We start from the raw sequence: 21,875 nt of genomic DNA, 5'->3' as shown, positions 1-21,875 counted from the left end.
GGGCTTTATTACAGACAGAAATACATCAGCTGTCTGGGTGGCTGGTCTCAGACAATCCCGCAGGTAAAGAAGCCGGATGTGGAGGTCCTGGGAGGGCGTGGTTTCACGTGGTCTGCGTTTGTGAGGCTGGTTGGACATCTTGTTAAATTCTCTAAAACAATGTTGGAGATGGCTTATGGTCGAGAAATTAACATTGAATTGTCTGGCAACAGATCTGGTGGACATTCCTGCAGTCAGCATGACAATTGCACTCTTCCTCAAAACTTGAAACATTTGTGGCATTGCGTTGTGTGACAAAACTGCACATTTTTAGAGTGGCCTTTTATTGTCCCCAGCACAAGGTGGACCTGTGTAATGATTATGCTGTTTAATCATCTTCTTGATATGCCACACCTGTCAGGTGGATGAATTATCTTGTGAAATGAGAAATTCTCAGTAACAGGGGTGTAAACAAATGTGTGCACACAATTGGAGAGAAATCAGCTTTTTGTGCTAATGGAACATTTCTGGGATCTTTTATTTAAACTCCTGAAACATGGGAACAACACTTTACATCAGTGGTTCCCAACCAGTAGTACTAGGACCCCTGGGGGTACTTGGCCTAACCATAGGGGGTACTTGAGAAGACTCCTGAGACCATAGGCTTACTGGTAAAATGCACATGAGGAGGTACTTAAGGCGTAATGCAGGCAGAGCAAAATACAGTTTTTATTTATTTTACCAGGTAAGTTGACTGAGAACACGTTCTCATTTGCAGCAACGACCTGGGGAATAGTTACAGGGGAGAGGAGGGGGATGAATGATCCAATTGTAAACTGGGGATTATTAGGTGACCATGATGGTTTTTTGAGGGCCAGATTGGGAATTTAGCCAGGACACCGGGGTTAACACCCCTACTCTTACGATAAGTGCCATGGGATCTTTAATGACCTCAGAGAGTCAGGACTCCCGTTTAACGTCCCATCCGAAAGACAGCACCCTACACAGGGCAGTGTCCCCAATCACTGCCCTGGGGCATTGGGATATTTTATTAGACCAGAGGAAAGAGTGCCTCCTACTGGCCCTCCAACACCACTTCTAGCAGCATCTGGTCTCCCATCCAGGGACTGACCAGGACCAACCCTGCTTAGCTTCAGAAGTAAGCCAGCAGTGGTATGCAGGGTGGTATGCTACTGTACCACAGTTGGTGGTACAGTAAACGAAAATGGTTGGGAACCACTGCTTTACATGTTGCGTTTATATTTTTGTTCAGTATATTTATTACATTTGTGCATGACTAATAAATAAGTCTCCTTTGGTAAGAACGTGTCAGTGTACTGTTACAAGCCACAGTTGAATCCCCGGAGCCAGCTGAACCAGAGAACATATGAAGGGCTTTTGGCTGAACTACATTTCCCACCTGTGTAGGACCACGATTTGACGTCATCACTCAATGACACCTGCGCACAGTGCCGCAAAAGACCAGGGAAGACAAGTAAAAAGGGAGACAGAGAGGAAAACAACACGCGAAAGAAAGGAATGTGTATCAAGCAACAAAACGAGTTCTAGTCTCTGAACACTTACTCACCGAACCAACAAACTATACACAGCCTCCTGGCTCGTGAATTTGTAGAAAAATTTGCCAAACGCGGTTTGTGGAGCTAGCTAACGTCGTTAACAACAAGTATTCTTTCTTCCTACGCGTTAGCAACGCAGCTAGCTAGCTACCAAGAGGATACGCGTGTGACCCAGACAAGAGCCGAGAAAACACGTATTTCGGACACACCATGAATCCCGAATAGTGAGTGAAGTTTGTGATATTTAGTTGTTTTTGTTAACTTCATGTCCAGTAACCGCGGATGACGAGACGTAGCTAGCTAACTCAAACGCGTAACAAAATATATTGCGTCATCACTTGTTTACATATTTGTTCCGAACATCTGCTATGATATCGGGTTGTTTTACATGGTAGTTACAATGTTGTCATGATCATACCAATAGCTATGTTGACATAAAATTGCACAAGATTGTTGATCTAACGTTGGTTAGCTAGTTTGTTGAATGACCTGGAGTGGAGATATGGGTCTTGTCACCTTTCTCTTTCTTTCACGTTTTCCTCTTGTACATTTCATCGTACACCCTTACAGCTGTAGTTAGCTATAATAACATCATTTCAGATGGAAATGACAGCAATGCGTATAAACTAGCCTAACTCGTCAGAGACCTAAATGAAAGTCAATGCTGGCGGTTTGATAGAATATATATGTTAGTCTCTAACCATTATTTGATAGCCTCTAACCTTTTTTCTCCCTAGTGACTACCTGTTCAAGCTGCTTCTGATTGGCGATTCAGGGGTGGGCAAGTCTTGCCTCCTGCTTCGATTTGCGGTAAAAACGATCAGTTTTCAGCTTTCAATCAACGTTTGGATACTGTGTGTCTGTGCGAGTTTGTTGATATGTGTATTTTTTTTTTTTTATGATACATTTCAGGATGACACCTACACGGAAAGTTACATAAGCACCATTGGAGTGGACTTCAAAATCCGAACTATTGAATTGGATGGCAAGACTATCAAACTACAGATTGTGAGTTGAATCCAGCAGGCCTGGCAGCCATCGGGAAGTGTCATCGCAGTTCATGCTTGCAGCCATGTAGTGTTTTAGCTAATTAACATCTTGTTTTTCTTGTCTCATGTCTGTAGTGGGACACTGCTGGTCAGGAGCGGTTTCGCACCATCACCTCCAGCTATTACAGAGGAGCCCATGGTATCATCGTTGTCTATGATGTAACAGATCAGGTTAGTGACACCCATCCACAAAGGAGATTCATTAACATCTATGAGTTAAACGTTTATTTATTGACCACATATAACTGAGGTATTTTCTAGGAGTCTTACAACAATATAAAGCAGTGGCTGCAGGAAATCGACCGCTATGCCAGCGAAAATGTCAACAAGCTGCTGGTGGGTAACAAGTGTGACCTCACCACCAAGAAAGTAGTAGATTACACAACAGCCAAGGTGAGTCCACAGGAAACATGCGGAATCTGATACAGATGAACCACCGTATTTGAATAAAGTGTACTCTAGTCGACATGCTGAATTATCAACTGTTAGGACACACTGTGTTTTACTTGCAATGGAAGCACCCTACTACTGCAGTCAGACTGGTTATTGACACCTGTCTCACCCTCCTCAAACAGGAATTTGCTGACTCCCTATCCATCCCCTTCCTCGAGACCAGTGCTAAGAACGCAACCAACGTTGAGCAATCCTTCATGACCATGGCGGCCGAGATTAAGAAGCGCATGGGGCCCGGGGCCACGACGGGAGGAGACAAGCCCAACCTGAAGATTGATAGCACCCCAGTAAGGCAGTCTGGAGGAGGATGCTGTTAGGACTGCCCTGCCCCCTCCTCTCACCTCCAGAGGCCCAGGGGTAGAGTGACAGTACTGGGGTGGAGCTGACAGAACAGGAAAATATGGTGTTGGAGGTGGTGGGATCTTCAAGAACTGACTGACTTTTTCCCCTCCATTTTTTTTTTTTTTTTTTTTTTTTCATCTTGACCTATGCCCATAATTAAGTGAGAAGGGTTTGTGCCCAAGGAGCACTTTCCCCCCCATACACTCTCATTTTATTCACCAATGTGCACAGAATTGGAAACATCATCTTTGATAAATGTGGTTGGCTTTGTAAGGCATGAAAAATGTTTTTAGCTAATCTAGCACTAATCCAGTATCTATCTGTAGCAGTGGCTGTTTAAACACACACACACAAGTGGTCGAAAGAAATCATGGATGTTCTTTCAACTATGGCTGACTACATAACTACCCTTTATGGCCTTCGTGGTTCCTAGTCAGACTGCTGATCGCTGATGGTGAGAAGGTGAAGTAAGAGGAATCATTGTGACAGTTAAACCAGAGGCTTCACGGACACACTCCAGAGGAGAAATAGTGAAGACAAGCGCCGTTTGTATCATCTGTCCTCTCGGGAATTGAGATTCAGATTTGGAAGTTGTCATTGGGCCCATGCGCATAATATATAGGTTGTAATAGGGTTGCTGTTGATGAGACAGAGAAGACAGGGCGAAGTAAATAACAGGCTTTCTATCAAAACAAAGTTCACAAAGTGGGGACAACATGGCAAATGGACATCTGCAATCACGGCGTCCACATCTTTAATGTCTGTTTTAATCATCGTTATATAACACTATTATCACATGGTGGTTTTACTACTGTGGTTTTGGATTGTTTTGATTCTCTCTCTTCTAATCCCGAAAGTGTAAGCAATGAGTATGTTATTGCTGTTTGATGAATGAGACCAAAGGTCAACAGCATTTGGTTCTTTCTGTCTGGAGTGGTAACTGGCTGTTAGCATCCAGGGGTTTTCAGGCATGTCCAATCCTTTAGCGTTGAGTTTGATCTCAAGTCACAATGCTGCTGTACCAGTACCATCAGACCTTTTACAATATTTTGGGGAGAGTATGGCACATTACGTAGCCTACCACAGTTAGCTTTTGAGTGTATTGTTTTCACGTTTAACTGCTTGCTCAAACTTGTCGTTTCGGATATGTCTTTTCTAATGACATGTTTGTGGGAAAGAGAGAGAATGGACCTCAGAGGAAAAATCACCAGCGTCTCATTCGTATGGGGTCTCAAATTAGTATTAGATTTCAAACAAGAGGAACACTTTTGCTTTCCTGAGTAAATACTGTAGAGCTGATGACTGTCTGGGAATTCCACTTTCTTAAGCATCACCATTGATATCCTTGCCTTTTTGATGAAGAAGTATCTTGCGGTTGGTTGGTAAACACACCAGGAAAAGGTTGCTGGGTTTTTCCATTTAGTGAATTTTGACCCATTTAAATAGTTGGCTTCCTTGATATATTCTCTCTGGTTTACATTTTCCCTTTAAACGAAAAATAGATGATTTCTAATACACTAATTCAATAATTTGGCTTTTGGTCAGGGAAGCGATATAATGGAAAGATTCCGGCATGATGGTTATTTCTTCTTTGCTGTGGACAATGTAACATGCTCTTAATGCCCAGAAGATATTGGGAGTCCATAGTAATAAAGTATATTGTTATTATTGCCATTATTGTGTGTTCACTGTGTATCTGTTTTGTACCACATTTTTTCAGATGAATGTTATACCTGTAATGACCAGTAGAGGTCAGTCAGCACAGAAACAGTAGCTCGTCTGAAGCTGTTATAGGCTACTGATAATCCGCTGGAGTTTTACACCATCTGACATCAGAGAGTTGTGCATGCTCACGCCGTTCACCTTCTAGCTCTCGTAGGCCTACCCCGTCTCATGTCGGGATGACTTAAAAAAACAGCATGATCTCAACACACGTATGCCACAAGGATGGTAATGTAGAGATAGTTTGTCGACGCTGGATGGAGTGTGCAGGGTGTCCATTCTATCCTGTTTATTTCTAGCCTGCTCTTACTTATATATAGCTTATATATAAGTAATTACCAAAATAAAGGAAACACTGGAGTAAATTAGGAATACAGTCTATTGAAAGCAGGTGGTTCCTGAGTCAATTAAGCAGTTAACATTCCATCCTGCTTAAGGTCATGTGTAAAAATGCCCAGTTGCCCATTATTTTGGCTGTCATGGCTAGAAGATGTCTCAGTTACTTTGAAAGGGGGGTTTAAAGTGTGTGTGTGTGCCAGTCACCAGATCTCAACACAATTGAACACTAATGGGAGATTCTGGAGCTGAGCCTGAGACAGCGTTTTCCATCAACAAAACACCGAATGGTGGAGTTTCTCGAGGAAGAAAGTTGCATCACTCCAATAGAGTTCCAGACACTTGTAGAATCTATGCCAAGGCTTGAGCTGTTCTGGGGGCTCGTGGTGGCTCACCGCCCTATTAAGACACTTTATGTTGGTGTTTCCTTTATTATGGCAGTTACCTGTATGTGGCGGAGCAAGCTACAGTACCTGTGTGGACTGGGTCACAGTTATCTGTCCATTGTGTAATATTGTGTAGTATTCAGTGTTTCCCCTATATGCATTTAGCTAAATCGTTGCCGGCACTGTGGGGGAAAAAGGTATATATTTGTTATAATGTAGACGTATAGATGTATGGCCCAGGAAGACTCCATTCTCACCATAGCAGTGAGCCTGTTTTACATTCTACTTCCCACCAGGGTCGCAACTTTAGTTTTAGAAGTGGAGGTTGGATAAACACTCCAAACAGCCTACCCGACCACTCGGAGGCGTCCGTGTGGTCATGAAGTAGACCGTTGGCTCGTTTTGTATCACATTCCAATGATGAAAATGCAATTTCAGAATCATGTCCTCCCCCCGTCTGCAGTGAAAGTTGCGCCCCTGCTTTCCACACCAATAAATGTGAAAGTATGAAACCATGCTATTTTACAACAGTCTAAATCTGAAACATTAATCAGGGTGATATTTGCGGGTACGGTAGGATCTGCTGTAGCCTATGACATTCTCAACTGCATTTTGATCCCTCAAGTTGAATCCTAAATGTCGTCTTCTTGGTCCCCTGACCCAGTCAGCTATGCAAAACCCCACAGAAATTAAATCAGGCCTGTGAGTTTGATCAAGCATGCATAAGCGTCAATATGTCTGTTGGCATGCTACTGTTAGTGTTGGTGTGTAAGTTCTCCAGAGTTGGCCTGGTGTTAGTGAGTCTCTGCGGTGTGTCGGTGTTGATATGACCATGAGTGCATGTGTTTGTTGTACCCATCACGATACTCACCCTGCTGCAGACCCCCAGGTCCTGGGCGGGTGTGTGGGGGGAACCTGGTGTGGCTGGGGAACCAGGTGGTGGTACCACTGACTGAGGAACTGGTGTTCCGGGCCTGTATGCTGCCCATGCTAGTGCCCTGCACTGGACCCACCACTGCCATCTTCATCGTCCCTCTCTTCTTTAGCGTGGGTAAAGCAATGCAGCTTATAGACATTAGTAGACTGCTTGACATTTCCACCATTATTACTGTGCCCATCTCTGTTTCACATCAACCATTGCAGCCCATTGCCACCATGTTATTGAACAGCTGCACCTAGAAGAAGACACTTTGGCAGTTATCCTGCTCTCTGCACGTAAGGCAAACAGCTACAGAAGCCTTGAAACCAGACACGTTTAATACACGCATGCACTTCAAAATACAAATATACAGTGCCTTCGGAAAGTATTCAGACTCCTTGACTTGTTCCACATTTTGTTACGTTACAGCCTTATTCTAAAATTGATTAAATAAAAGTTTTTCCTCATCAATCTGCACACAATATCCCATAATGACAAAGTGAAAACAGGTTTTTAGAAATTTTAGCAAATGTATAAAATAAAAAAAACTGAAATACCTTATTTACATAACTATTCAGACCCTTTGCTATGAGACTCGAAATTGAGCTCAGGTGCATCCTGTAGTCCACAATCATCTCCTTTGTCTCGGTTACGTTGAGGGATAGGTTGTTATTCTGGCACCACCCGGCCAGGTCTCTGGCCTCCCTACAGGCTGTCTCGTCATTATCGGTGATCAGGCCTACCATTGTTGTGTCACCAGCAAACTTAATGATGCTGTTGGAGTCGTGCCTGGCCATGCAGTCGTGGGTGAACAGGAAGTACAGGAAGTGACTGAGCACGCACCCCTGGGGGGCTCCAGTGTTGAGGATCAGCGTGGCAGATGTGTTGCTACCTACCCTCACCACCTGGGGGTGGCCCGTCAGGAAGTCCAGGCTCCAGTTGCAGAGGGAGGTGTTTAGTCAGTGTGGACCACTGCGCTCCAGTCCCGTCTTGGTCCTAGAGGGCCACAGGAGCTGCACGTTTTCTTTGTGTCCCAGTGTATATTAATCAAAGCAATGTGGGTAGAATATCAGCCACCAGATAAAAACAATTTGTTGAAAAGACACTCAAACGTGATAACAACCAAGCTGTGCAAGACCAGACATTTGCTGAATGTGTGAAAATATTTCCTGTGTCTTATGCTATTGGAAACCCTGCTCTCCAGTACAATGCACAAAGGCTGCTGTGCACTGACCCTGTGTCATGTACATTTTTCTCTAAATGGACTGGAATGTTATACTCAGTGGTCATTTTCCTTCTTCCTGAGTGTAAGGCATGTGTTTAGCAGCTGACAGTTTCTGTCCAAGGTGTCTTGTCAACTGAGTGGGTTCACATAAAAACCACACTTATCAATTGATGTGGGTTCAAACAACAGAAATACGTTTTTGAGTGTCTATAAATGGACTCAGAAGCATTGGTTTAAGATGCTTTCAGCCTGAAAAATAGTCTTATTTCCATTCTCTCTGTTTTCTCAGTATTGAGAGAACCTGGCTCAGAGAGGCCGCTCAGGAAGACTCAAGATCCAGGAAACTTTCATTCCATCGTCCTCATGAGGCACTGTGGCAACAGCACAAAGTCAAAGACGCCGCATCACAGAGCAGTAACTGGAGACTGCCTGGAGTGTATTAACATACGGCAACCGTCAAGCTCCGCTAATAGCCAGTTCACAGGCCAAGGGCCCCCAGAGACATCCCAGTGACCCACAGGCAGAGGGTTCAGGACCACAAGCAGAGATCAGTGGGGTGTGTATGTGAGCATGTACATGCTTCTCTGTGCATGAGGTTTTGTTAAAAAAAAATGAATAATAATAATGGCCTATATAAATAAATGTCCCCTCCCCTATTATATGAATAAGAGAGAGAGTGAGCCAGAGAGAGAGAGAGAGTAGAGAGAGAGAGAGAGGTTAAAAGGCATACAGATGTTAAACAAATCAAGACAGAACTGTCAATAAAATCAAGAGAGCTCTGTCAACCCCTGTCAAACAAAACAATTATCTGGAATATTTAAAAATCTAGAATGTTGAATCACTTGGTAAGAATTATGCAAAGCTAGCACAATATATTCTATAGACAGAAAGGTTTCGTGATGCTCAAGGACCATTGCATGTTATTCCAGAACCAACCATTTACATTTTAGTCATTTAGCAGATGCTCTTGTCCAGAGTGACTTACAGTAATGAGTGCATACATTTTCATACTGGCCACCCATGGGAATCAAACCCACAGCTACCAACTGAGCCACACAGGAAGCTCGATATGTTACTACGGAAAAATGAAGCATTTTGACAGGAGAACAGTGTAGAGCGTGAACTTGGGCCTTTTGCATCTCTTAGGGTAACCAGTATCAAGGGCACCATCCACCCTATCCTTTAGAGAGAAAGTCTGTGAACTTCCACAGGCAACCATCAATAGTCGGAGGCTTTGATTCCCGTAAAGCTTTAATGTGGCATTTCACCTCCTATTGTTAATGCATTTACCATGATCCATTCACATAGTCCTTTTATAGTCATTCACCTAGTCCTTTTTGCCTTTTCTTCCAGCACTCAGAAAGGCACAGACAGACACACTGATGATTGTGAAATATGGAAAAGCTGAGGCTATCTCATCTGGTAAATGAATGATCTATGAGTCATTTTGTACCCAGAAAATTATCGTACTGCAGTGTTTCCTTTCAATGTTACTTAAGAGAGGAGGAATGATAGCCATTTGAAAAGCACAGCAACAGAAGATGTTACTGCTTTTGCCTACAGCTGTAATCATTTGCACATGTAAATCTGTCTTACTGGATTCACTGTAAATCAGCGAAGTGATACATCTTTAAACTCTAAACGTTAATCATACTGTAGCGTTGTGAAATAAAATATGCGCAACTGTGAGTACAGAACGTACAGAACTATAAAGATTAGATTAGCATTGCAGCAAGAGCCCCGTCGCAAATGTGTTGACAAAATCACGTGTGGAGAAGAGGTGGCGATAATAATCAGAACGTTTCAATTAACTCTTCACGGGGGAAAGTTTGAACGACAGAACAAGTCGGTCTCTGGGAGATTACTGCTCAAGTAGCACAATCTCTATCAATCTTAGCCACCCACTGATACACAAACACAGATGACATAATTTCCCACCAAAGATAAGTCTTAATAGCTAGCCTAAAAAAATGTTGATGAAGGAAACAGATATATCATAATGTGTTGGACAGAGATGTCAGTGTTGGCCCAGGAATCGGAGTATTTTCCCCTGTTAAAAAAGCACTGCAACTATCTGGGACGTATTAAGCACTGCAACTATCTGGGACGTATTAAGCACTGCAACTATCTGGGAGGTATTAAGCACTGCAACTATCTGGGACGTATTAAGCACCGCAACTATCTTGGACGTATTACGCACTGCAACTATCTGGGACGTATTAAGCACCACAACTATCTTCGACGTATTACGCACTGCAACTATCTGGGAGGTATTAAGCACTGCAACTATCTGGGACGTATTAAGCACTGCAACTATCTGGGACGTATTAAGCACTGCAACTATCTGGGACGTATTAAGCACTGCAACTATCTTGGACGTATTACGCACTGCAACTATCTGGGACGTATTACGCACTGCAACTATCTGGGACGTATTAAGCACTGCAACTCTCTGGGACGTATTAAGCACCACAACTATCTGGGACGTATTAAGCACTGCAACTATCTGGGACGTATTAAGCACTGCAACTATCTTGGACGTATTACGCACTGCAACTATCTTGGACGTATTAAGCACTGCAACTATCTCGGACTTATTAAGCACTGCAACTCTCTGGGATGTATTAAGCACTGCAACTATCTTGGACGTATTACGCACTGCAACTATCTTGGACGTATTAAGCACTGCAACTATCTTGGACGTATTAAGCACTGCAACTATCTGCAACTATCTGGGACGTATAAAGCACTGCAACTGGGGGAGGTTCTCCATTTCCCCCTCTTTGCGCAAGAATTGAGACTGAACAGAGTTAAGACTGGAAGAAAACATCTGCCATTCTGGTATCTGTCATCTCAGCACTCAAAACATTTACACTATAATACAGGCAGATATAGCCCAGAGCCTCCACTCATCTCTCCTAGCAGGAACCCAGGGGGGCTTCAACACCGCTGTAGCTGGACGACATGTATTTGTACTCTCACACTAGGCTGTATCTGCAGCCTTAGATAGCTGTGTGGACCATAGAGATCCTAGCCTTTACATGTAATTCTATGGTGTGGACATTTCCCATAGTGATAAATAGGTCCTATTAGGGAGCTCGTTATAGCTCTATTATGTTGACACGCCACCCTGATGGGACGTCTACGCCCCCCGTCATTAACAGCAGGAACCCGGGATGATAAACAGGGAATTCCACAATGGACACATTAACTCTATGAAACTACTGTTCACGGTCAAGGTTTCAATGTTGAATGAGTGTTTTTAGTTTTGAATGTGAATGTGGATTTCTTGTTTGTGAAAGACTGATTCCCTGGAAACATTTGCTTATTAATTGCAAACTGTTTGAGACAGGGTTGTGGATATAATTATTCAATTTTTCCTTTACTCCATACCAAAATCAATGGGAATTTGTTCCCTTCCATTAGTTGACCATATGGCTTTAGTTAATTGTTTCAGTATGTCTAATAGGAGTCCTAAGCGGCAGGGTTGGGGAGTTACTGATTACATGTAATCAGTTGCATGTAATCTGATTACAAAAAAAACTGTAATCAGTTAAATTACCAGCTAAAATATTGTAATCCCATTACAGATACTTTTGAAAAACTAGATGATTACTTTCTGATGATGATTTAATTTCTGTTCTCTCAATGACATTCAATTCAATTCAAACCTGCTGATTAGAAGGTCCTGTGTAGATTTTATTTTCAACCAGCAACTATCAGGAGATAACACTGGTTAACTTTTTCCACACTTTTACAGTTCATCAGCTGTTGTACAAGATGATATAAACACATAAAAAAAATAATTTTTGACTGGGCCTTTAAGGTACTTTCGACTTAACGTCTTATCCCTGTGCCTATCAGCCTTTTATTTCGATTACGACTGAATTTCAAGTAAAATGCACAATATTTTCCTTCTTCTTTGTATATATCTCCAATCATGAGTTTTAAAAATGGCGCCAGAGAAGAAGGCATACGTTTTACGTGTCCCCAACCGAATGTGTTGTTGTTTGTTTATTTGCGGTTTTTGTAACTTGTTTTTTTACTTATTTTGTACATAATGTTGCCGCTACAGTCTCTTATGACCGAAAATAACTTCTGGACATCAGGACTGGGATTACTCACCACGGACTGGCAGAAATTTTTTTTTCCTTTAACGAGTCTGACGACCATGACGCAAACGATATACTGCTTTCTCGGGAACAGGCCCAGATCCCCGTGAATTGCGTGAAGAGGCGGTGGAGAAAAAGGGGACAGAGGGCGGGCTGAATTCTGAGAATTTGTAGGCGATCGAATAAACCCCCACTTCCTTCCATTCTGCTAGCAAACGTGCAATCTTTGGAGAAAAAAAATAGATGACCTACGCGCAAGATTAAACTACCAACGGGACATTCAAAACTGTAATATCTTATGCTTCACGGAGTCGTGGCTGAACGACGACACTATCAACATATTTGGCTGGTTATACGCTGCATCGGCAGGATAGAACGGCGGCGTCTGGTAAGACAAGGGGCGGCGGACTATGTATTTTTGTAAATAACAGCTGGTGCACGATATAGAGTATCTCATGATAAGCTGTAGACCACACTATCTACCTAGAGAGTTTTCATCAGTATTTTTCGTAGCTGTTTACATACCACCACACATACCACCACAGTCAGCGGCTGGCACTAAGACAGCATTGAATGAGCTGTATTCCGCCATAAGCAAACAAGAAAACGCTCACCCAAAGGTGGCGCTCCTAGTAGGCGGGGACTTTAATGTAGGGAAACTTAAATCCGTAATACCAATGTTAAATGGGCAACCAGAGGGAAAAAAACTCTGGACCACCTTTACTCCACACACAGAGAGGCATACAAAGCTCTCCCTCGCCCGCCATTTGGCAAATCTGACCATAATTCTATCCTCCTGATTCCTGTTTACAAGCTAAAATTAAAGCAGGAACCACCAGTGACTAGATCAACAAAAAAGTGGTCAGATGAAGCAGATGCTAAGCTACAGGACTGTTTTGCGAGCACAGACTGGAATATGTTCCGGGATTCCTCCGATGGCATTGAGGAGTACACCACATCAGTCGTTTGCTTCATCAATAAGTGCATCGATGATGTCATTCCCACAGTGACCGTACATACATACCCCAATCAGAAGCCATGGATTCGCACTGAGCTAAAGATTAGAGCTGCCGCTTTCAAGGAGCGGGACTCTAAACCAGAAGCTTATAAGAAATCCCGCCATGCCCCACGGCGAACCATCAAACAGGCAAAGGATCAATATAGGACTAAGATCGAATCATACTACACCGGCTCTGATGCTCGTCGGATGTGGCAGGGCATGCAAACCATTACAGACTACAAAGGGAAGTACAGTCGAGAGCTGCTCAGTGACACGAGCCTACCAGACGAGCTAAACTACTTCTATGCTCGTTTTGAGGCAAATGGCACTGAAACATGCATGAGAGCACCAGCTGTTCCGGATGACTGTGTGATCACGCTCTCCACAGCCGATGTGAGTAAGACCTTTAAACAGGTCAACATTCACAAGGCCACAGGGATTACCAGGACGTGTACTGCGAGCATGCGCTGACCAACTGGCAAGTGTCTTCACTGACATGTTCAACCTCTCCCTGTCTGAGTATGTAATACCAACATGTTTAAGCAGACCACCATAGTGCCTGTGCCCAAGAACACTAAGGTAACTTGCTTAAATGACTACCGACCCGTAGCACTCACATCTGTTGCCATGAAGTGCTTTGAAAGGCTGGCCATGGCTCACATCAACACCATTATCCCAGAAACCCTAGACCCACTCCAATTTGCATACCGCCCCAACAGATCCACAGATGATGCAATCTCTATTGCACTCCACACTGCCCTTTCCAACCTGGACAAAACTTTAATTAATATTGTTTTGCATTTTCCTATGTGCAAATAAATATGTGAGAATGCTATTCATTGACTACAGCTCAGCGTTCAACACCATAGTGCCCTCAAAGCTCATCACTAAGCTAAGGACCCTGAGTTACGTCCGTGGTTGGAATGAGACCAAGGTGCAGCGTGGTAAGTGTACATCGTTCTTTATTTTGATGAACACCAAAAAAACAACAAAAGATAAACGAATGTAACGTTCTGCGGGCTACACAGTAACTGTACAAAAACAAGATCCCACAAACTAAGGTGGGGAAAAAGGCTGCTAAGTATGATCCCCAATCAGAGACAACGATAGACAGCTGCCTCTGATTGGGAACCATATTCGGCCAACAAAGAAATAGACAAACTAGAATGCCCACCCAAATCACACCCTGGCCTAACCAAATAGAGAAATAAAAAGGCTCTCTAAGGTCAGGGCGTGACAGTACCCCCCCAAAGGTGCGGACTCCGGCCGCAAAACCTGACTCTATAGGGGAGGGTCCACGTCCGGACCGTGGATCGTCGCGGGAGACTCCGAACCGTGGATCGTTGCCGGAGAAACCGGACCATGGATCGTTGCCGGAGAAACCGGACCATGGATCATCGCCGGAGGCTCTGGACTGGGAAACCCCGCTGGAGGCTCTGGACTGCAGACCGCCGCTGGAGGCTCTGGACTGCCGACCGCCGCTGGAGGCTCTGGACTGCAGACCGCCGCTGGAGGCTCTGGACTGCAGACCGCCGCTGGAGGCTCTGGACTGCAGACCGCCGCTGGAGACTCTGGACTGCAGACCGTCGCTGGAGGCTCTGGACTGCAGACCGTCGCTGGAGAATCTGGAATGCAGACCGTCGTTGGAGGCTCTGGACTGCAGACCGTCACTGGAGACTCTGGAATGCAGACCGTCTCAGGAGGTTCCATACTGTGGACCGTCTCAGGAGGTTCCGGACTGTGGACCGTCTCAGGAGGTTCCGGACTGTGGACCATCTCAGGAGGTTCAGGACTGTGGACCGTCTCAGGAGGCTCCGGGCCATGGATCATCACTGCAGGCTTCGGGCCATGGATCATCACTGCAGGCTTCGTGCCATGGATCATCACTGGAGCCTTCGGGCCATGGATCATCACTGGAGGCTTCAGGCCATGGATCATCACTGGAGGCTTCGGGTCATGGATCATCACTGGAGGCTTCGTGCCATGGTTCATCACTGGAGGCTTCGGGCCATGGATCATCACTGGAGGCTTCGGGGCCATGGATCATCACTGGAGGCTTTGTGCCATGGATCATCACTGGAGGCTTCGTGCGTGGAGCAGGCACAGGACGTACCAGGCTGGAGACACGCACTGGAGGCCGGGTGCATGGAGCTGGCTCTGGTCTGAAACCTGTCTCCGCCAACCACCCTGTGTCCCCCCCCCCCCTCTCAAAAAAATTGGGGGCTGCCTCTAGTGCTTGCGTCTTGGTTGCGAACCCCGGTGTCGTTGTTGTTCCTCCCTTGCTGCCTCCATCTGCTCCCATGGAAGGCGATCCTTTCCAGCCAGGATCTCCTCCTATGTCCAGGATCCCTTCCCGTCCAGGATCTCCTCCCATGTCCAGGATGTCTGCTCCTCCTGGCCACGCTGCTTGGTCCGTTTGTGGTGGGATCTTCTGTTAAGTCCGTTGTTGGAATGAGACCAAGGTGCAGCGTGGTAAGCGTACATCGTTCTTTATTTTGATGAATACCAAAAAACAACAAAAGATAAGCGAACGTAACGTTCTGCAGGCTACACAGTAACTGTACAAAAAGAAGATCCCACAAACTAAGGTTGGGTAAAAGGCTGCTAAGTATGATCCCCAATCAGAGACAACGATAGACAGCTGCCTCTGATTGGGAACCATACCCGGCCAACAAAGAAATAGACAAACTAGAATGCCCACCCAAATCACACCCTGACCTAACCAAATAGAGAAATAAAAAGTCTCTCTAAGGTCAGGGCGTGACACCCTGGGACTAAACACCTCCCTCTGCAACTGGATCCTGGACTTCTGACGGGCCATCCCCAGGTGGTAAGTGTAGGCAACAACACATCTGCCATGCTGGTCCTCAACACAGGGCCCCTCAAGGGTGCGTGCTCAGCCCCCTCCTGTACTCCCAGTTTCCTCATGACGGCACATCCAGGCATGACTCCAACACCATCATTAAGTTTGCCGATGACACAACAGTGGTAGGCCCGATCACCAACAACGACGAGACAGCCTATAGGGAGGAGGTCAGAGACCTGGCAGTGTGGTGCCAGGACAACAATCTCTCCCTCAACGTGATCAAGACAAATGAGATGATTGTGGACTACAGGAAAAGATTTGTCATGGGTCCTCAGATCCTCAAAAGGTTCTACAGCTGCACCATCGAAAGCATCCTGACGGGTTGCATCACTGCCTGGTATGGCAACTGCTTGGCCTCCGACCGCAAGGCACTACAGAGGGTAGTGCGTACGGCCCAGTACATGACTGGGGCCAAGCTCCCTGCCATCCAGGACCTCTATACCAGGCGGTGTCAGAGGAGGCCCTAAAAATGTTCAAAGACTCCAGCCACCCTAGTCATAGACTGTTATCCCTGCTACCGCAAGGCAAGCGGTACCGGAGCGCCAAGTCTAGGTCCAAGAAACGTCTAAACAGCTTCTACCCCCAAGCCATAAGACTCCTGAACAGCTAATCAAATGGCTACCCAAACTATTTGCATTGCCCTCACCCCCTCTTTTACACCCCTGCTACTCTCTGTTGTTATCATCTGTGCATAGTCACTTTAATAACTGTACCTACATGTACATATTACCTCAACTAACCGGTGCCCCCGCACATTGATCCTGTACACGGTACCCCACTGTATATAGTCTCGCTATTGTTATTTTACTGCTGCTCTTTAATTACTTTAAACTTTTTTTATTTCTTATTTTTATCCATATTTTTTTAACTGCATTGTTGGTTAGGGGCTCGTAAGTAAGCATTTCACTGTAAGGTATTCGGTGCATGCGACTAATCAAATTTGATTTGATTTGATGTGTCTCTCTTAAAAATCTGATCATGTTTTTTTGCATGGTTTTGTTTTATAAACATTGAAAGGGGGTGCTACAAGCCTCTCGGGATTTCTTACCTCTCCTGCACATGACTTTTGTCTACCTTTTAAACTTTCATTAATATTGTTTTGCATTTTCCTATGTGCAAATAAATAAATACAAATACATTAAAATAAGGGGAAAGTAATCCAAAAGTAATTTAAAGTAATCTGATTACATTACTGAGTTTGAGTCATCTGAAAGATACATTACTGATTACAATTTTTGGACAGATAACTGGTAACTGTAACGGATTACACTTAAAAAGTAACCTACCCAACCCTGCCCGGCGGCTTGTACGTGATGCCTGGAAGCCAACTTAAAGGACATGGGCGAGGGTATGGGCCGTCTGACCAATACAAGAAAACAGCACTTCACATCGATACAAGATGTGTGAATTTGAGCATCAACTTCCTCCTTAGTCAGAAAAGTCTAGGGTTAAGAGACACGTAAAGTAGCATATAGAAATAGGAAATGATTAATATTCAATGATAAAAACAAATGTCTCCTTCAATACCAAACTAGAAAGATCAATTGAGAATACTGAGACTCAGAGTAGGTCTGCTGAACAACTAAAAACAGACTGGGACAGAGTACCTGCGCTATTATAATATCTCCAGGGTTCCTTCATACAGTAGGACTAGCTAAACAAAGGCAAGACAGCCAGCCATCAATTTTTTATCTGTTGTGCCTTAGCACTGCACTGCACACCAGACAAGGTCTGAGGTATGTGTAAACTGGCTGCCAGGTCCATGGAGACGGAGGCAGCACATGGTTTACACATTAAGGAGCAATAACTTGCAACTATGCATCAGTGGTGAGGAGAGAAGGAGAAGGTCACACCTGGGACCTATTCAATTGGATGATGTCTCAGCGTATTTACTGTACATAGAAGAGGAACATACACATACTGTATATGTGTCTTAAAAGGCAGTAACTGCTCAAAGCATGGAACTGATAAAAATGGCTTTTATTTACCTTGGTTTCAAATCAAATGTTATTAGTCACGTGCGCTGAATACAACAAGTGTAGACCTTACAGTGAAATGCTTACTTACGAGCCCCTAACCAACAATGCCGTTTCAAAAAAATACAGATAAGAGTAAGAAATAAAAAGTAACAAGTAATTAATTAAAAGAGCATTAGTGAAATAATACAGAGTCAATGTGCGGGTGGGCACCGGTTATTTGAGGTAGTATGTACATGTAGGTAGAGTTTCACAGTTTCACCGTAACTTTATGCAGTTACTTTTAACATGACCCCCATTTTCTCCAAAACACATTACAATAGAGGCAGGATACTTGTCCACATGATTAAGCATGTATTTAATGTAGCAAGAATGATATTAACTCATTTTCAACCAAATTAGCAGTTGCTGACTTTTTGCTTGGTAGGGCAGTATAGTGTAATCGGGCATAAAGTTGAGAGGACGCCCAATACTATTTCATCAGAAGGGGACCCTAGTGATTCTAGTATATTTTGTATAGATTGAATTCTCTTCAATGTTGAGTGGATAACCCTGTCTGTTCTATCTATTGCAATTCTAAAATGCAGCTCCAGAAGTCCTTGCTGAAAAGACAAAGGCAGGGTTTTTGGCTGGATATGGAAGCAGGAGGAGCTAACAGATCTGAGACTCTCATGCAGACTAATTGAAAAGCCAGGAGAAGCGAGAGAAAGAGAAGGAGAAAGAGCAAGCCCTGCCACAGACAATCTTTCCTCTGTCTGAGAGGTGCACCAGAGAGGTCCGCATGGGTCTCTGGGCTCTGTGTGAGAGCTGGACAGATGTATCACGTCCTTGTGTCCTCCCGTCTGCTTTTAGTGCAACGGCAAGGTCAGGAGGAGAGATGTGGGGCTGAACGCCCCTGCATGTTTGGTCAGTGTCCCAGAGGGCTAGAGTTAGATAGTCTAGTCTAGTGTGCACTTGGGCAGATGTCTGCTGTCAGGGGTTGCCTAGTTGATTCATAGCTTGATCCAAGACGAGTTTGGGGGGAAAACAGGTCTGGTGACTATAACTTCTCTCCACACTGTAGCCTACATACCATTCCAACATTGGGGGAAAAAAGTTTACAAAATGAGATGTACTGAATTTTTTCATTATTAACTACCGTGGCTCAGGGGCGTCGGCACGCCCACCCAATCAGATTGAGAAATGCCCTTTACTTGTCTGTTCTAAATGGGACATTATTTGCCTTTTTACCTCAACATGCAAACACCATCAGATATAATTGATGGCAAGCAGTGCATTGGGTTAGTCAGATTTGATGAAATATAGCAGAACCTATTAACTGGAAGGATGTTCACTCTCACGGGATAGATTGCCAAAAATAACTAACTGAAAGTCACACCTCCAATAAGCCACGTATATGACTGAGACATATGTCACCGTGCTTCTATGGCTATATGCACTATGCCACTGCCTATTGCATATGTAAATTTAGAGGGCCGATTCAGGCTTAGAAATGTATGCTTTCCTACGCATGCCTTTCCTACCCACTTCTCAGTATTTGGTATTAAGACGTTTCTTATTCAGTCACGTAAAGTGCTCTGCAAGTGTGAATACCTTGCGCGCTCTGAATACATTTAATTCAATCGCTGAAAACCCTCTGGCCAACAGATTTTCTCGTGGAGTTTTGATTCAATAGGGTTTCCAGTACATTTATCTTAAGCCATCCCTTTAAATACGGTGTACTTTTTAGTTCGAATTTTGTTGACAGACTCGCTAGACTATATCGGGAGAACGGGTTCAGAATATTGGGGATCAATTAAAGAAAGACATCTAAATATATGCATATTCGTCTCCGTTTCAGCACCAATTGGTAGATTTAAAAATAGTCTGATCTTGTAGATTATTTAGGTTTAGGAAAGTATTTATGAATCATAAAAAAACAGGTTTGGAGAGCCCGGAAAGAAAGAAAACGGTGGTATGATTCATACTGAAAACGTATCCATTCAGTTCTTCAATCCATTGTAAAGTTGGAAAATGTCTGTACATTTCATTACTTTAAGGAAAATATGTACAATAGTTGGTTATACCCTTGTCTATTGCCTGCACTAACCATGGAACTGTGTGATGACACGGCCAAGTATTGCGCCGTGTGTCGAGTTCAAACTGTTCCGGCTTGGGTTTGCATTGGGTTACATTGGGTCCATAACAATTGAAATAGCCTACATGTTTTAATATATTATGAACTGTTACAAATTATCCTCAGCAATAACGAGACGGCCGCGACAGCGTTTACAGAAGAAGCCAAAAGAAGGTAAACGAAAGAATGGAATTAAATGGAATGATAATGTAGGCTATACCAACTGAAGGGAACTAACAGTAAATTGGAAGTTGAATATGTGTGGATATTAGGCCTACTGATATGTGTAGTTATTGGTCTATTTTATTTACTGGCTAATATTTAACATGTTAGAAATAGGAAAAAGAGAAAGTCAGGGTAGCCTATAATTAAGACATTCCAGAGTGCCCATCCCTGCAAATTAAAAGGCCTCACAATTTAAATTATGCATAATGGCACAGCATTTCATAAACTTTACTGTGGGAAAGTTGATATGTTGATACACTACCATTCAAAAGTTTGCGGTCACTTAGAAATGTCTTTGTTTTTGAAAGAAAAGCACATGTTTTGTCCATTAAAATAACATCAAATTGATCAGAAATACAGTGCAGACATTGTTAATGTTGTAAATGACTATTGTAGCTGGAAACGGCAGATTTTTTATGGAATATCTACATAGGCGTACAGAGGCCCATTATCAGCAACCATCACTCCTGTGTTCCAATGGCACTTTGTGTCAGCTAATCCAAGTTTATCATTTTAAAAGGCTAATTGATCATTAGAAAACTATTTTGCAATTATGTTAGCACAGCTGAAAACTGTGGTTCTGATTAAAGAAGCAATAAAACTGGCCTTCTTTAGACTAGTTGAGTATCTGGAGCATCAGCATTTGTGGGTTCGATTACAGGCTCAAAATGGCCAGAAACAAATAACTTTCTTCTGGAACTTGTCAGGCTATTCTTGTTCTGAGAAATGAAGGCTATTCCATGCGAGAAATTGCCAAGAAACTGAAGATCTCGTACAACGCTGTGTACTACTCCCTTCACAGAACAGCGGAAACCGGCTTTAACCAGAATAGAAAGAGGAGTGGGAGACCCCGGTGCACAACTGAGCAAGAGGACAAGTGCATTAGAGTGTCTAGTTTGAGAAACAGACGCCTCACAAGTCCTCAACTGGCAGCTTCATTAAATACTACCCGCAAAAGATCAGTCTCAACGTCAACAGTGAAGAGGCGACTCCGGGATGCTGGCTTTCTAGGCAGAGTTCCTCTGTCCAGTGTCTGTGTTCTTTTGCCCATCTTAATCTTTTCTTTTTATTGGCCAGTCTGAGATATGGCTTTGTCTTTGCAGCTCTGCCTAGAAGGCCAGCTTCCCGGAGTTGCCTCTTCAATGTTGAGACTGGGGTTTAGCTCTTTTCCAGTTGTAAATTTACAGTGCATGGAGAATGGTATTATTTCTATAGACAAAAATTATCTGTAAATGCATTTTCCACTTGGAACTGGTAGGTTCACTAGATGTTATTCATGGTTTCCTCGTGGGTAAAGGTAGTGGAATTATTAGGGAATTAAATCAAGATTAGAATACGGAGTCTGTGTTGACAGACCTCCGCCTCATCTTCATATTTTTTTATTTAATTTTTTTATTTCACCTTTATTTAACCAGGTAGGCAAGTTGAGAACAAGTTCTCATTTATAATATATTCAATCTTCATCCCGAATAAATAGCAGGTGAGTAGCATGCTATCCTCATGCTTAAGTTTAAGATCAGAATCCAAATAGAGAGAAACGTGCATAACAATGTAATTACGGGGCCTTCCGAGTGGTGCCTGCGGGCTAAGGC

The 21,875-nt window shown here is 43.7% G+C and overlaps 1 protein-coding gene across 1 annotated transcript; it reads left to right on the top strand.

Annotated features, from left to right (window-relative positions):
- The first annotated feature begins 1,431 nt into the window (after positions 1 to 1,431).
- Positions 1,432 to 5,077, top strand: LOC129869067 (ras-related protein Rab-1B-like). The gene is made up of 6 exons (XM_055943546.1): positions 1,432 to 1,780; positions 2,294 to 2,366; positions 2,469 to 2,564; positions 2,681 to 2,776; positions 2,867 to 2,998; positions 3,181 to 5,077. Exons 1-6 carry the CDS (start codon positions 1,767 to 1,769, stop codon positions 3,373 to 3,375), a joined length of 606 nt encoding a protein of 201 aa, XP_055799521.1. The 5' UTR covers positions 1,432 to 1,766; the 3' UTR covers positions 3,376 to 5,077.
- The last annotated feature ends 16,798 nt before the right edge of the window (positions 5,078 to 21,875 follow it).

The sequence above is a fragment of the Salvelinus fontinalis genome, chromosome 13 (genome assembly GCF_029448725.1).
Source record: "Salvelinus fontinalis isolate EN_2023a chromosome 13, ASM2944872v1, whole genome shotgun sequence".
Classification (NCBI taxonomy): Eukaryota; Metazoa; Chordata; class Actinopteri; order Salmoniformes; family Salmonidae; genus Salvelinus; species Salvelinus fontinalis.
The sequence above is the reverse complement of the archived record's forward strand: the minus strand, read 5'-3'. Positions and strand labels throughout refer to the sequence as shown.